Here is a 16,147-nt window from a genome sequence, read left to right as displayed (position 1 = left end):
TCTGTAATACTTTTGTAGAAATAGTGGTTGCACACTTCGAGTCAAGCGATCGGTCTATAACATCTATGCATGCTGCCCTGGTCTCAAAGTTGGAGCCCCTGCTCACCAAAAACAATGGGAACAATTTGAAACCCAATCCTAGGTCAGAACTAAAGGTAAACCCATGGTACACAACTGAATGTAGAAAATCTAAGTCCGCTTTACTTGTATCAATGAAGCAGGGAAGTGCTGATTCAGTGAAGAGCGCCAGGGATGCACACCGGAAAGCATTGGCCACTGCCAAGCGGAATTGGGAAGAAAAAAGCTGGCTGGATCTTCTGGAGGCAGCAAAAACAAATAACCAGGCAGAGTTTTGGAAAATTATAGCATGGGGTGGGAAGGACCAAGTACGCAGAACAGGGCATTATCTGGACTTGACCTCGTACACAGAAGCCTATTATGGGAGTCACTTGAAAAAACAAGGTGCCCCCCCCTAATTTGTTCACGCAGCTAAAAAGGTTACACAATGGGAACTACACTAGAGTTCTCTGCGGTATGAATGGGGAACTAGCAAAGCCAATCCCAATAGAGAGAGGAGTGAGACAGGGTTGCGTACTTGCTTCCACCCTGTTCTCACTCTATTAACGATGTGGTGGATCACCTACAAGATCAAGTAAATTATCCACCAAGGCTAAATGGGAATTTGGTGCCAGAGATGGTCTTCGCAGATGACACCATTCTGATATCACAGACCATGAAGGGGCTACAAAATATGTTGAACGGTTTTAATAGATACTGCACAGAAAAGGGTTTAGAAATAGATGCAAATAAAACTAAGTACATGGCCATAAACCCACAAAAGGCCCTTAAAAAGAATCTCGTGCTGAGTAATCAGAAAATAGAATATGCCACCAACTTTAATTACTTGGGCATATTACTAGACACAAAACTAGCCTGGAATCAGAAAATTAGTCACTCAGCTTTAAGGTTAGCCCAAGGTTCAGGGGCAATCTTCAAGAAGTATAGCTCAACTACAAGCAAAGCTGTGACACCAGCACTCGAGATATACAAATTTAAAGTCCAGGCTGCAGCATTGTATGGGGCACAAGTGATATCAGACAATTAACATCTGGGGAAAATAAATTTGCCACGAGAATATTAGGAGTACCCCAATCAGCACCACTTGTCCCAATGTTCCACGACCTATCTAATCTGAAGCGAATAGGACATCTCGCAACCCTACGCCCACTGCTCTACTGGATATGGCTATGGACAATGCCAGAATTACTAGCATATAGAGAAGGTGCACGCAAATTATTGGATATTGACGCATGTCTTACCTTCCCATGGTTAAGATTTGTCTGGAAATGGCTGATAGAGTTAGGCCTTGAATCATATTGGACTAATCCGCATAGTTTAACGCCAAGCTGCAAAGGCAATCTGAAGGGTATTTACTGGCAACCCACATTGAATGCACTTCATTGCGATCCTAGATTAGGAAGGTTAACAACTGAATTCCTTTCTATCAAGCCATATCAGAATAGCGAGGATTTCCGTGATCAGGTACAACTGTTTCTAGCAAGAATTCTGTACCTAAAGCTAAGATATAACATGTTACAGATCAAGAGCCATTCTGCAAAGTGTGTGTGGGGGGGGGGAGGAAGATCTTGCCTGTACTCTATGCACTAGACGCACTTTAGGGCCTACAAATACCATCGAAAACATTGCACATATTTTGTTTTTCTGCCCGGCGTATGATAGAGCAAGGAGTAAATGGATTCGACCACTATGTAATTTGCTGGGATTTAGAAAACACCAAGAGGCGCTGAGGGTATTGACAACAAGTACCCTACAACATGTTATATTTGCGTTATCAAGATATTTGTTTATAGTGGGTCTAATAAGGAAGAGAATGGGGTTAAAACTGTGATATACTAAAGATTAAGATATCTGTGATCATTGAACTTGCCTTGTGCTGTATGAATAATTAGACATCTACTCCTTGTATATTTTAAAAAAACAATTATTGATTGAAATTGTTGTATTGCGATCAACGATTCTTTTATTGAAATCATGTAACATTTGGCCGGATACATTTTAGATTATTTTATGAATGATGTTTTATATTGAAATCTTTTATGGCCTTTGACCAAAATAAAGAATTTATACGAGAAGTGTCTATTAATCAATTTGTGGGAAATTCAACTGCATTGATATTTAATAACAGCTGATGCAGAAGAGCACAGTATCTGAACTGAATTTGTATCCTTGAGCAACTTAATGAAGGTGCTTCTGTCCAGTGTTACAATCCATTTAATAGTACATGTTTGCCTAGTATTTTTAAAAAGTTCTCCTTATGCTTCTCTTACAGGGAAACTGTGTGAACCTGACTGAAGCTTTAACACTATATGAAGAAGAGCTGGGCAGGCTTTATTGTCCTGTGGAGTTTACAAAGGAGACTGTGTGTGTTCCATCTTACATGGAATTGTATCCTTTGTGAGTGTGGGCTAGTAATTCATGTTAATCGAATGCTGTTTTCCATTATTTTGAAATGCTTGTTGTACATCGACATTTGTGAATAGTGGGGCTGTCAGTTTCCGCATTCCCGTACACTTTAGTATTAGTAGCTTCACCTATGCTGTTTAGTCACGCTGACTAACTTACAGAGCAAGTGATCTTTCAATATTTGGCCAACATATTAATAATTCGGTATTGATGTTGGTCCTCCCATCTTAAAAATGTATTGCTTTTATTCTAAGAATAGGGTAATGCATTTTATAAATAACTGGCTAAATTTGCTGCATATTTAAAGACTAACCCAAACGTGTCCCATCGACATTCATGATAGCCAGATATTTTAGCCAAAGTATTTATTAGCCACCTGATCTATTTTATGTTTTGAGCTTATTAAAAGGAATTATGTTAGTGACACATAACGAATCCCTGGCCTAACTGCTCGACCACACTCCCGCAAATAGAGCCGTTAGTGATCATCTAATTTTGCCTCTGCTATACCTCTGGGGATCCCCTGACTCTGTGCACACTATACCTTACTTTGGTTTAGTATATGCGGAGCCAACTTCCTGCAATTGTGCTATATTTAATCGTGCCTCATTGCTAGTGGGAAACATTTAGGTTCTGGACAGAAAGTCTGTATTGTCGCATACTGAGACTTTTTATTTGATTTTTTAGAGTGTTATATAGCGTGAACTAGACCCGATGATATCTGGTATCGGAGCGCTTTGCATACACCAGTTTTGTTACATGAGGACACATTCATTTTTTTTAGGCATGGGGAGATTAAGTGATTTGCCCAGAGTCACAGAATGTTGAGCGTCATTGTTGAGACTCGAACCCTATTCCCCAGCTTCGATGTCGACCGCTCTAGCCGTAAGGCTACATCCTCTCCTTACATTGCCATCGGAATGCTTCCCAACCCCTTCTGCGCACTGAGGAGGAGGTGCAAGCTTTTTTCTTGGTTTGGATGATCTTCACTCTCTGCCTAGCAGTCCCGTCTGGTGACTTCTACGTTGTGCATTTCATTCGGTAGCAGCTGGTGAGCTTTGAAAATGGTGAAGCATAAATGCTCAAGCAAGTTAAAGAAGCAAGCCTGACTGCCTCCTGGATAATTTGGGATAGGTTCTCCTCCACCAGCAAACTTTGAAACACGAGACCAAATATGCATTCTACAGCACAAATTCCAATACATTTGGTAAAGGCAATATGTTCTGAAAGAACACTTGGAATATTCGAATACCTTCATGGCAAACCTGATCCTTCTCAAGTGTTAGAGGTTCATCCACCCCAGGAAACTGTAGAGCTGTTGGTGCATAATGGTTCGTTTTTCAGAATAATTTCATTAAACAACTTTAGGTGATAAATGCAGTTCAGAAACTACAATTTCACAAGGTCTACCATCTTTCATAGCATATTTCCTCAAGTCCAAATTAAGCTTTCTTAATTCCCCATATTTTTCTTTTTAGCAAATTCTCAGTCCTATTTCATGACGGAGAATCCCTTTGGAGGGGGCAGGGTGGCAAAAATACAAGAATGACAGGTCTTATAAACACAGGCTGAAAAACAAGTCTAGACGTAATTGAACGGTTCACACAACTGAGCCAGCTATCAGCTTAGAGCAAAGGTCTTCAACCTTTGCCGGCCCCGACCAAGGCAGGGCGCAAATGCCTCTGCAATTGCTTGTAAATGAAGAGGGTGTAAAAGCGCAACCTTGCTTATTTGTTGCCAGGGTGTCTTCAATTATAGTTTTTTTTTTTTTGCATACAAAAAGCACAGGAACTGTGATCCTGTGTCCTGAGGGGCTGGATGTCGGCGAGTGTGGTGGCAGGATCAGAGACATGGCTAACGAGCAAAATATTCCGCAACTCTTTCGTTGTTGGTTGGCTTTCAGGCAACTGCATAAAAATAATGCACATACCTTAAATGAACAATAAATCCAAGTTAAACCAATTGGTGGGAAATCCACTCTTTTAGTTATACAACCACAATTGTTTAATATGAACACAGCAGATGTCTGTGTGGGACCAGAGAGTCACATAATTTAATTCTGGTTGGTGCAGTGTGGAAAAGTGACTTGTGTATTTATAGTGCTACATGTCCCCACTGTGACCAAGTAATTATTTTAAACTATTTTACGCAGTATAAGATATTCGTTGCAAAATGATTGTGCTTAAGATAACAGTTGCTTTCAAAGTATATACTTTTATAATCGGACTGTACCTAGCGTACGCTTTGTAAAAAATAATTTCATTAAAACCATGCATTACCTCTCAAAAAGGAAAAATCTTTGGCACCATAAAGGTTTAAGTGACTCCATCAATTAAAGCCAGGTTCCCAAGCAGTGACTGCATTTAGTGATGAACCTATTTAACACACATTTACATTGCTTTCAAGTAGAACTCACTCTGGTCTTTCTCAGGGCGCACAACACAGGAGACACACACCCTCTTTATTTTCAGCCAGAGGCACCTCAAGGTCTGCAGTTACTGTTCAGCTATGGCTGTATTTTTTAACAAAAAGTGTCAAAACTGTTTTTGTAAAATGAAAAAAGCAAAGGCATATTGGTCCCTATAGATCCCACCCACTTTAAGCTCTGTTTGCAAGCAGATGTCCTTACAGGTGAGTTAACTTTGTGGCAGGCAGGAGGCCAGCAGGGTTGCATGCAGATGCACAGCCCTGATATGCCACACCCCTGGGACCTCAAAGTAATGACATAGGAGAATAAGGAAAGGTGTGAGGTCCATGATACTGTCAAAGAGATGGACCAAAAGGGTGCTGTGTGGCAGTTAATATTTTATTATACAAAAAGATAGACAGATTCCTCAGAGAGATGCCCTAAAGGACGGGGTGTAATTTTGGGCTTGATTTTTTTTTAAGTGATATTATTAGCATTAGTGCAGCAAGTTCAGTGGAACTGGGCCCATAAGTGTGAGGGGCCACTGCACCCCATTTATGGCTGTTTTACTACCAAAGAGGAAAAAGGGGCCTGTTTTCTGTGCTAGCATTAGGGACCCAGGTCACCTTTCCTCTCTAGATAATAGGCCCATGCAACATAGGTAAGGTGTGGGTCTTTTATTTTTCTTTCATATATAGAGGATGCCTATGCACGCTGACGTCAGTTCTTTCTTTTTCCGTGCCAGCCTAAGAGCAGATCTGGAGAGAGCTACCCCTTAGCTGTTTTGGCTAGCCTTTTTTTACTTTTGTCGATTTCCTTTTTGAGTCTTGGACTCCTAGTGCGTCGAGTATGCCCCAGCGTAGGACCGGCTTCAAGCTGTGCGACTCTTGCCATCGGATGATGTCTGTGACGGATCCGCACCTTGTGTGCCTCTGGTGCCTGGAACGCGACCACGACCCGAAGTCATTCTCCAAGTGCCAGGCCATGAATCTGAAGGCTTTGCAGGAGCAGTCCCGTAAGCTGCTGGAGGCCCGGCGCTCAGCTTCGCGTCGCTCCCGTTCTTGAGAGGGAGGTCCCGAGAACGGACGCGGAGCCCACTTTCCTCATCGCATTCCAAGTCGGGGAGGTCAGGTAAGCACAAGAAGAAGGCGATGAAGCACAGACATTCTTCGACTTCTCTTTGTCAGTCGGCCGACGTGACGCAAGACTCTGAGCATCGCTGCTCGAAAGCTCCATCCTTTGAGCCTTACTCTGAGACAACTCCACGCCTCCCCGCTTTTCCGGGAACCGGAGCATCTCCTGCCCAGATCCAAAAGTTCTGTTAGGCTCTGTGCCTCATTTTTGTGCAGCCCGGCTCCGCTCAAGCGGCTTCAGGCCCCGCTGAGTCAGTCCTTCCACACTAGCAGCTTCAGCCCCGATTCCGGTGGGCCCCGTAGAACTGTTATCGGATCTGGCCTGACGCCAGTCGATCTTGCTCGAAATTCCCTGGCACGACCCCATCTCGTCCCCGAAGTGGACTCGGAGCCGGACCAATGGTGGTTCTAACGAGTGAAGGGACTTTTGTCCCTGTGTTCCTCCATGGTCCTGATTTGATGCCAGGAGCAGGGGCAGCTGAACCCTTTAACTGACCAACTTGGACATGCCCTTTGATGGCACTCGCCTTTTTGGCGACAAGGCAGCCTCGGCACTTGAGCGCTTCAAGGAGTTTCGCGCTACGGCCAGATCCTTGGGCCACACTGCTACCACTCGTCTCCCTCAGCTACTTTCTGGTGCCGAAGAAGGACAAAGGCCTGCATCCTTTCTTAGACCGCCAGACCCCCAACTTCTTCCTCTGGTAGGAAAAGTTCAAGATGCTTACTTTGGGCCAGGTCCTTTCTGCCCTCTACCAGGAGACTGGATGGTAGCGTTGGACTTGCAGAACTCTTATTTCCATTTCCCCATCCTGCCTGCCCTCAGACGTTACTTATGGTTCACGGTGGGCTATGAGCACTTTCAGTTTACCATGCTCCCCATTGACCTTACCAGTGGCTCTCGGGTGTTCACAAAGGGGATGGCAGTGGTCGCAGTTCATCTGCGCAGATCAGAAGTACCAGTCTTCCCCTATCTCGATGACTGGCTGTTAAAGGCGAGCTCGCCCCAGGCTGTCGTCTCCCACCTCAACTACGGCGGACCTTCTGCACTCACTGGGGTTCACAATCAACGTGCCAAAGTCACACTGGACTCCTTCTCAGATTCTACCTTTCATCAGGCGGTTCTAGACACAGTGCAGTTTGGGCCTATCCTCCCTAGAAGTGAGTCTGGGATATTCAGGCTATGATACCGAAGTTTCAGCCTCTATCCCGTATTTCGGTGAGAGTGACTGAGGCTGCTGTGCCTCATGGCCTCCTGCATCCTGCTGGTGGATCATGACAGACAGCATTTGCAGGCTCTGTAGTGGGACCTGAAGTTCGAGTTAGCGCAGCATCAGGGGAGTCTTTCCGACCACATCCAGATCTGGGAGGGAACTGCACAACAACTGCAGTGGTGGCTTACGAACCAAGATTGCGTCAGAGGCAGATCCCTCTCCCTTCCCCAACCAGATCGAAAGGTGGTGACGGATGCGTCGCTCCTGGAAAGGACAACCACCTGGGAGAGGTGGAGATCAGAGGTGTCTGGTCTCCGGCAGAGTCTGATCTCCATATCGACCTTCTGCAGATTGGGGAGATCAGACTGGCACTGAAGGCATTCCTTCCCTCCCTCATAGGGAAGGTGGTGCAGGTGTTCACGGACAACACCACCACCATGTAGTACTGCAACACAGAGGGCAGCTTGGGGTTGTGGACCCTTTGTCAGGAGGTTCTCTGCCTCTGGACATGGCTGGAACATCAGGGCATAACTCTGGTGGCTCAACACCTGGCGGGTTCTCTGAATGCCAGAGCGGACAAACTCAGCTGTCGGTGCCTGGTCGAACACGAATGGCGTCTCCATCTGAGGTGGCGCAAGGTCTCTTTCAGCGGTGGGGCAAGCCTTAGTTAAATCTGTTCACCTCTGAAGAGAATACGCAATGTCAGAAGTATTGTGCGTTGGAGTTTCCAAGGCGGTGCTCGCTCTGCGATGCTTTTCGTCGCTAGTGGAGCGTTTGCCTCCTCTATGCCTTTCCGACTATACCACTTCTGCCCAGAGTGCTCCGGAAGATCGAGCATGACCACTTCAAGTCATACGTGTGGCTCCAGATTGGGCACAAACAGTTTGGTATTCTGAACTTCTGAGCATGGCCATTGATTCTCCGATCAGGCTGCCCCTTCAGGAGGATTTTCTGTCGCAGGGGAAGGTTATCTTGCAGCTATCTCTGCCTATTTGAGACTTCCTGATCAGCCTTCCTTGGTCAAGTCTTACATTGTAAATAGGTTCTTTAGGGGCTATACTCACTTATTTCCTCCATCCCCTTTCATAATGCCCCAGGGGCATTTGAATCTAGTCTTGACTTTTCTTATATGCGCTCCCTTCGAGCCTCTTCATAATTGCCCTCTCAGGCTTCTAACTCTTAAAACTGCTTTCCATATTGCCATCACCTCTGCTCGCAGAGTTAGCGAGCTTCAGGCTCTATCTTCCAAACCTCCTTATCTGTCTGTCCATTCGGGTAAAGTGGTGCTACGAACGAAAGCTTTGTTCCTCCATAAAGTGGTCACGCCCTTTCATGTGAGACAATCCATCACCCTGTCCACCTTTTACCCGCCCAGCAGCCCTCCGAAGAGGAGGAGAGACTCCACTGCCTGGATCCAAAACGTCCGTTGTTTTTCTAACTTGAACGTACCAAAGACTTCAAAGTGGATGATCAACTCTTCATTGGCTATGTGAGCCCCAAAAAAGATCGGGCTGTGCAAAAACGGACCATCTCTCGATGAGTTGTCTTCAACATTAAAATATGCTGTGCATTAGCAAAAAAGGAACCTCCTGTGGGGTAGCGTGCTCACTCCACTAGAGCAACAGCAGCAACGACTGCATTAGCACGTGGAGTCCAAGTCCTTTATCTGTCAGGCAGAAACGTGGGCATCCCTGCACAAATTTACCAGACACTACTGCCTGGACATCCAAGTCCGGAGAGACTAGCACTTTGCCTGTTAGTCCTGCAGGACCTTCTAGTGTGATCTTGGTTTGCAGACCCTCCTAGTGTGATCTTGGTTTGCAGACCCTCCTCCGGGGCAGGTCTTACTGGGGTATCTATTCTAAGGTAAGGAATCCATAACTAATAGTCTCCATCAGATGAACAATTTACTTACCTTCGGGAACTATATTCTGGTAGAGACGTATATTAGTTGTAGATTCCTTACAGCCCCACCCATCCTCCCTGCTCTTATTTCTAGGGAATGGGACTCCCCTACAGGGCCCAAGTTTTGACGCACCAGTGGTCAGTGTCTTGCGTGGCTCTGTGCTTCTGGCGTGCAAAGTGGTGCTAAGAACTGATGTCAGCGTACATGGACGACATCTATATAGATAGGTCCTGCGATATCATCCCGGCACCAATGATGGACGCTGAGCCGATCGACACCACCTACAGTCAGGCAGGGGTACTGCCATTGAAAAATCTCCTGAGCAAGACTGACACCTGGGGAAAATTCTATGGTAAGGAATCAACAACTAATATATGCTCTCCCAGATATATTGTTACTAAAGGTAAGTAACTTGTTCTTTATGTAAACTAAGATCTTATTACCACACCAAACTATCATGTCAATTTAATTTTGTCTTTTTTAGTGAATTTCTGCGTTTTCTATTATATACAAAGTAGAGCATCTGTCTAACCCCATCTGGCTATCTGCGCCCAACACCCTACAAGTTCACAAACCCTCGCCTTCAGCCATGCCCAGTGTTTGTGTAGCCCGGTGACCAACCCCCTGAAGGACTCTAATAATTGTTTTTAAATGTATTTTTCAGTAATGCTACCTCATTATGGCTGTGTGGGTTGTTGTACACAAAAATAAATATATATATGTATAATATGAAATTATTTAATTTTGAGGTAAGATCGGAGCTTATCTGGACAAAAAATCAGCCATATTGCTCTAACATTTTACCAGTGTTAACCTCTTCATGCCCACCAAGCACCTTTTTAAACATCTTCATGCCCACCAAGCACCTTTTTAAATACTGATTTCACAAAAACGACTTAGCCCCTTAGCTGCTAGGCCTTTAACCCCATGTGCTAAGCTTTTTTTGGCTTTTCGGGGTAGTTTGCGCTTAGGCCCCTGTAACTTTTTGTCTACATAAGATATCTATGCCAAATTTGCGCTCCTTTTTCCCAAGGTACACAGGGTTTGTGGATTCTCCTGGAAGGCACCCAAAAATTAGCTAAAATACAGCAAATCTATTTTTCGGGGTGAAAAATGGGAAAAAATTGCTGCAGAAGAAAGCATCTGTTTTTCCCCCGCAAATGGCATCAACAAAGGGTTCATGGTGCTGAAATCACCATTTTCTCAGCTTTCAGGTACAGGCAAACGTTTGTCAGAAAACCAGTTTTCTACACAGTTTTGGCATTTTACTGGGACATAGCCTATTTTCGCGCTTTCAACCTCCTTCCAGTTAGTGGTAGAAATGGGTGTAAAAGCAATAATGGATCCCAGAAAGCTATACATTTCTGAAAAGTAGGCAAAATTCTAAATTCAGCAAGGGGTCAATTGTGTAGATCCTTAAATTTTTTTTTTATAGAAACTAAACAGTCGAAATTAAAAATATTGAAATTGAGTTAAAAAAAACAGCCATTTGTGCCAACGTTTTCACCTGTAACTTCTCCTAAGGATGACAGATCTTTGAAACTAATATACCATTACATTCCCTGGCCCTTCTGGTTGTGGGGATATATAGTACTTGTAGGTTCACCAGCAACCTGAGGAACCCAGAGCTAATAATGGAGCTGCGTCTTGCAATGGTTTTTCATTGTGTACCGGGTATATAGCAATTAGTTTGGTAAAATATAAGGAGTGAAAAATAGTTGCAAAGGAAACCTATATATTTCCGAAAAGGGAAAAATATATAGAGTTTACAAGCAGTGGTTATTTGCACATCTCCGTTTGGAAGGGAGAAATGTAAAAGTCAATTGGTAATAGCACTTATTCAACTATTCTGTGTTCCCCTAACGCCCCAGATAAAAGTGCTACCTCACTTGTGTGGGTAGGCCTAGTGCCCGCAACAGGAAACAGCCCAAAACACAACATGGACTCATCACATTTTTCCAGTCAAAACTGACCCAATGTGCCTAGCTGTGGATTTCGAACCCTAGCTCAGCCGGCACCTAGGGAAACCTAGCAAACTTATACATGTTTGAAAACTAGACACCCAGGGGAATCCAAGGATGGAGTGACTTGTGTGGCACTCACTAGGTACTATTACCCAGAATTCCTTGCAAACCTCAAAATTTGCAAATAAACAAAATAACACATTTTCCTCACATAAATGTGGTGGAAAGTTCTGGAATCTGTGTAGATCCTCAAACTTCTACCCATCCTGCATTCCCCAAAGTCTCCCAATAAAAATGGTACCCAACGTGTGTGGGTGAGCCAAGTACCCACAGCAGGCAAGGGCCCAAAACGTATTGTCGAGACATTAAGATTACCAATCCCAAAACAACCTGTTTTTGCAAAGGGGGTCTCCTGGGTTTTTGGCCCCGGGCTCAGCGGGAAACCTACCAAGCCCAGACACTTCTGAAAACCAGACACCCGGGGGAGTCCAGGGAGGTATGGCATGTGTTGATCCCCCAACGTTTTCCTACTCAGAATCCCCTGAAAACCTCAAATTTTGCAGAAAGAAAATCACGTTTTCTCATGTTTCTTTGTGGGAAAGTTGTGGGATCACCGGGCTGCCACAAAATTCCCACCATCCAGCATTCCCCCATGTCTCCCGGGTTGGTTTTGCAATGAGTTCACCTGGGTTTTTGGCCCTGGGCTCAGCGACCATCTATGGAAACCTTTCAAACCCCCACATTTCTGAAAACAAACACCCGGGAGAGTCCAGGGAGGTGTGGCTTGCGTGGATCCCCCAGTGGTTTCCTACCCAGAATCCCCTGTATCCCTCAAATTTTTCTGAATAAAAATCACATGTTCAAGGCATGTGAGCTGTAGATCACATGATATGCATAGATCGCCATTTGGTATTGGGTCCGGATGTTTGCACTTTGTTTTTGTTCGAAGAAGTCTTTCCAGTCAAGAGGTAGGTCACTCCTCCTTTCGGTGATAGTGTGAATGGGCATTGACTCCATCCTTAGATTGGTTCGGGACAATTTTCGGACCCCTTTGACGCGCAACCCACTACCCTCGACAGTATTGTTAACGATCGCGGTTCCCCTTTCGACGCGCATCGTCTTACTTCAGAAAACCTTTGATCGGGAAACTCGTGGCAGGCCGTCGGGCCTACAGGCGCCAATTGCACTAGCAGTCAATGGAACATACTCCATTCAAGCTATGTCCCAAGTGTCGTGCTAAGTTTCCACGCACCGACTTGCACTAAGTGTGCAACGGCTGCCTGTCCCCGGAACACAACGAGAATTACTGCAACGCATGTCGATCGTTTCGATCAAAACTGACTCTTCGTCACTGTCAGGCTCGACAACATGAAATGCAACACCAGAGCAGCTCCGCACCGGACATCTTCAGCAAAGATTCCGACACTGAACATCAACCGCAAGGAACCAAAGAGGAAGAAGAACTTCTCTCCGTGTCTGAAGCCGACTCCGACATGGAAGAAGAGGAACAGATAACTCTGTGTCAGCGTACCGTGAGTAAAGATACCCCTTTGCCCCCTCATCATAAGACAAAGGCCCCGGTCCCTCCTCTGCCCTCGGTCCAAGGTCGACACCGACAAAAAGTTTCGGATGCTCCAACCTCGGGCCCGGCTCCGAACAGAAATACAAGCCTTCCGGCTCGAGCCGGACCCCACCCAACACAAGTCCAAGTCGTCTACACCGAAAGGCTCGGAGCTGAAACCTTTGACGCTCAAAGGCTCGGAGCCGAAACCTTCGATGCTGAAACCGACTCATAAGGAGAAACACTCTCCCACTAAAGAATCTCTGTCTGATGTGCCGCCTTGGGATCCGAAGCAGAAAAAAATGGTAATCAACCCTCAAACATGGCCTATTCATGCCACTCTTCCAGAGAAACGGAAAATTGACCTATCAGAGGACTACCACATTTCTCTCATAAGGAAAAGTGTGGGTACTAACCCTTCACCTCTTTATATTCCACTTCCTTCTCCCATTGATCCTAACTTGCTCATTTCACCAGCAATTTCACCACCACCACTTTTGCCTGACCCACAGGATGAAGGGGATGGAGATGGCGATGGGGGTGAGGCTCAGGATAGGTTACAGGAACCTGACCCTTGGGACGATTATCAGCCAGACCCAATTACATGTAATGAACCTGATTTGTATCCCTTCCAGACCCTCCCCAACTGACGACAACATCGGGTACATTGAGCTCTTTTTTTTTTTTAAACCACTTTTTATTGTTTTTTTCATACCATATATAACAATCTTTGGCATTGCATACAATGAGGATCACATCAAATACAGCATTACAGTAATATGTCAATACTTTATCTCGTTTCTGCGAGTCAGTGCTCCATCCAGGACTTCATCATTGCCCACCCTTTTCTCATATATTCCCTCAACCTGCTTAGTCACTGAGTTATAAATCAGAGTTCTCCCTAGGGGGTTCGCATATATCCCCTCGATAACTGTTCCATCTCCCCATATCTGTGTCCATTTCTTGGGGCACCCTCTGTGAACATACACTCCCTTTTCCGCAATCATGATGGTATCCATGTCTCCACACCACTGGGGGAGGGTAGGGGTCTGCCTGGATCCCCACCTCTGCGCTATATTTCGTTTTGCCACCATCATGCCTATTGTTACCCACGTTTGCATTGAACGGTTAAGATCCGTGGGTTCCCATATGTTAAGGAGGCACCTCCTAGGTTCTGGGAGCGTCGTGGTTTTTGTATCCTGAGAAAGTGTACGCATTACCGCCTCCAGTATTGGATCACTATGGGACACGTCCATAAAGTGTGAAAGAGAGTCCCCTCCTGTCCGCATTGTCGAAGACATAGTGGTGAGTTTGTCTGCTTGAGTTTGTATAGGAGAGTTCGGGTATAGTACGTGCGGTGTAGTATTTTCAACTGTATCAGTTTGAGTTTGGATGGTATCGCTACCTCTCTGGGGGAAGATATGCCCTCCCGCCATTCCGCTTCGTCAAGGTGTCCTAGTTCTGTCTCCCACTTCGCTTTAAGGGCTACCAGGGTGTCCGGCTGATTGTTTATAATTTTACGATATTTCTGAGATATGGCTCTTTTGGTGAGATGGTCTGTAAGGAGTCTATCCTCCAGTGGTGAGGCTTCCGCCAGCTGTGTGCCTGGTGCGATCTCTGCCATAAGCGCGTGCCTGATTTGTGTGTAGCGGAATCGTTCGGTGTCCGCCATGTCATAGGCAGTCTGTAATTGATTGAATGTAAGCACCTCTCCCTTCTTCCAGAGGTCCCCGACTCGCGAGATCCCTATCAGGTCCCACTGCCTAAATCCTTTAGTGTTAAGCAGCCTACCCAGCCTCTTTGTGTCCCATAATGGCATAGCCTGCGTTATCTTTCCTTCCCATCCCAGGTTCCTCTGCGCCTAATGCATACTTGTATAGTGTGTGCCGTCGGGCCCGTGAAGTTGTGTCTCTTACTCTTGTTATATAATGCCCCCATGACTCCACCCTCGCCCAGCAGTTGCCGGTCCATACGGTACGCTGGATCATCTCCTGGTGCGTGGAGCCACTGGTTTAGAACTACAAGCTGCGAGGCCCAGTAGTATATTTTTATGTTAGGGAGGGCAATGCCTCCGTCATAGCAGCCTTTTGTTAATTTATGTAGTGCTATTCGTGGTGCCTTTCCTTCCCATAATTGGCTGGTGACCTCAGCGTTTATTGTTGCAAAATACGCGTAGGAGACCGGAAAAGGCGTGTTTCGTAGTGCGTACAAAAATCGGGGGAGAGCCATCATTTTGAAGAGGGCCGCTCTGCCCAGCAGCGTCAGTGGCAGGGAGCGCCAATGCTTGACATCACGACGAAGCCGCGTAAGGGGCTGCGTGAGATTCTCCGCGATAAATTGCGCCCTGTCAGTTGTGACATATATTCCCAGATATTTGAAACCCTCATCTGCTATCTGTATCTTACATCCCTTGGAAGCCACAGTGGGGAGCCCTGGAGTACATAGAGGTGCGATTTCGCCCAGTTAATAGTATATCCGGACGCTCGGCCGTATGATGTACATATGTCTAAGAGGCAATTGATTGAGCGCGCTGGGGACGCCAGGTATAGCAGGATATCGTCTGCATATAAGGATATGCGATCCTCCCATCCCCTTGCCCATTTCAGACCACGGATAACCTGGTCCTGTCGAATCCAGGCCGCCAAAGGCTCCAGCACCAATGCAAAAAGAAGCGGTGAGAAGGGGCATCCCTGCCTTGTTCCCCGCCCCAGCGGAAAGGTGGTCGATATGTGGCCATTTACTACGACCTGGGCTAGAGGGCGTGTGTAAAGCAATTTGATCCAGGCACAGAACTTGGGGCTGAATCCCACATTCTGAAGGACTGCAAAAAGGAAGGGCCACTCCACCAGATCAAATGCCATTTTGGCATCCAGTGATAGAATAACAGCCTCCTCCTCTATAGTGGGTTTGCGTGCAAGGACACCGTGGAGACGCCGTAGATTCAGGGCGGTGTTTCGATTGGGCATAAAGCCAGATTGGTCCGGGTGTATTATTGCGGCTAGATATGCCTGCAACCTTGTTGCCAGCACTTTTGCCAAAATCTTTGCCTCCGCGTTGATCAAGGAGATCGGTCTGTAGGATGCACACTCGTGCGGCGGTTTATGGGGTTTGTGGATAGTCACTATAGTGGCCAACCTTTGATCTCTTGGTAGGATCCCCTTCCCCAAACTGTCTGTGTACATGGGGCACAATCTGTGTTACCGCTTTTTTATATAGCTCCACTGGCAGTCCATTCGGTCCCAGTGCTTTCCCTGTGTGTAGCGCGGTTATTGCCGCCGTGAGCTCCTCAGGAGCCAGATCTTTTTTTCAAGGGCGGTCACTGCCGAAGGGGCCAAAGTGGGCATAGTTATATCTTTGAGGAAGGCTAAATCGTCTTCCACGGTGTTCGTGGCTTCTGGGGTATATATTTTCCGATAATGTACTGCAAATGCCTCCGCTATCTGTTGTGGCTCCGTCGTGGACGTGTCTTCATCTAATTGGA

At 46.0% G+C, this 16,147-nt stretch overlaps 1 protein-coding gene across 1 annotated transcript in view; it reads left to right on the top strand.

Annotated features, from left to right (window-relative positions):
* SMS (spermine synthase) overlaps positions 1–16,147 on the top strand; it is a 586,561-nt gene that overhangs the window by 550,584 nt on the left and 19,830 nt on the right. Inside the window, exon 10 of the mRNA XM_085622475.1 lies at positions 2,351–2,466. Within this exon, the coding sequence (XP_085478601.1) occupies positions 2,351–2,466 (116 nt within the window). The remainder of the gene's footprint in view (positions 1–2,350; positions 2,467–16,147) is intronic.

The sequence above is a fragment of the Triturus cristatus genome, chromosome 8 (assembly GCF_964204655.1).
Source record: "Triturus cristatus chromosome 8, aTriCri1.1, whole genome shotgun sequence".
NCBI classification, from domain to species: Eukaryota; Metazoa; Chordata; class Amphibia; order Caudata; family Salamandridae; genus Triturus; species Triturus cristatus.
This window is presented reverse-complemented; position numbering and strand designations above follow the sequence as displayed.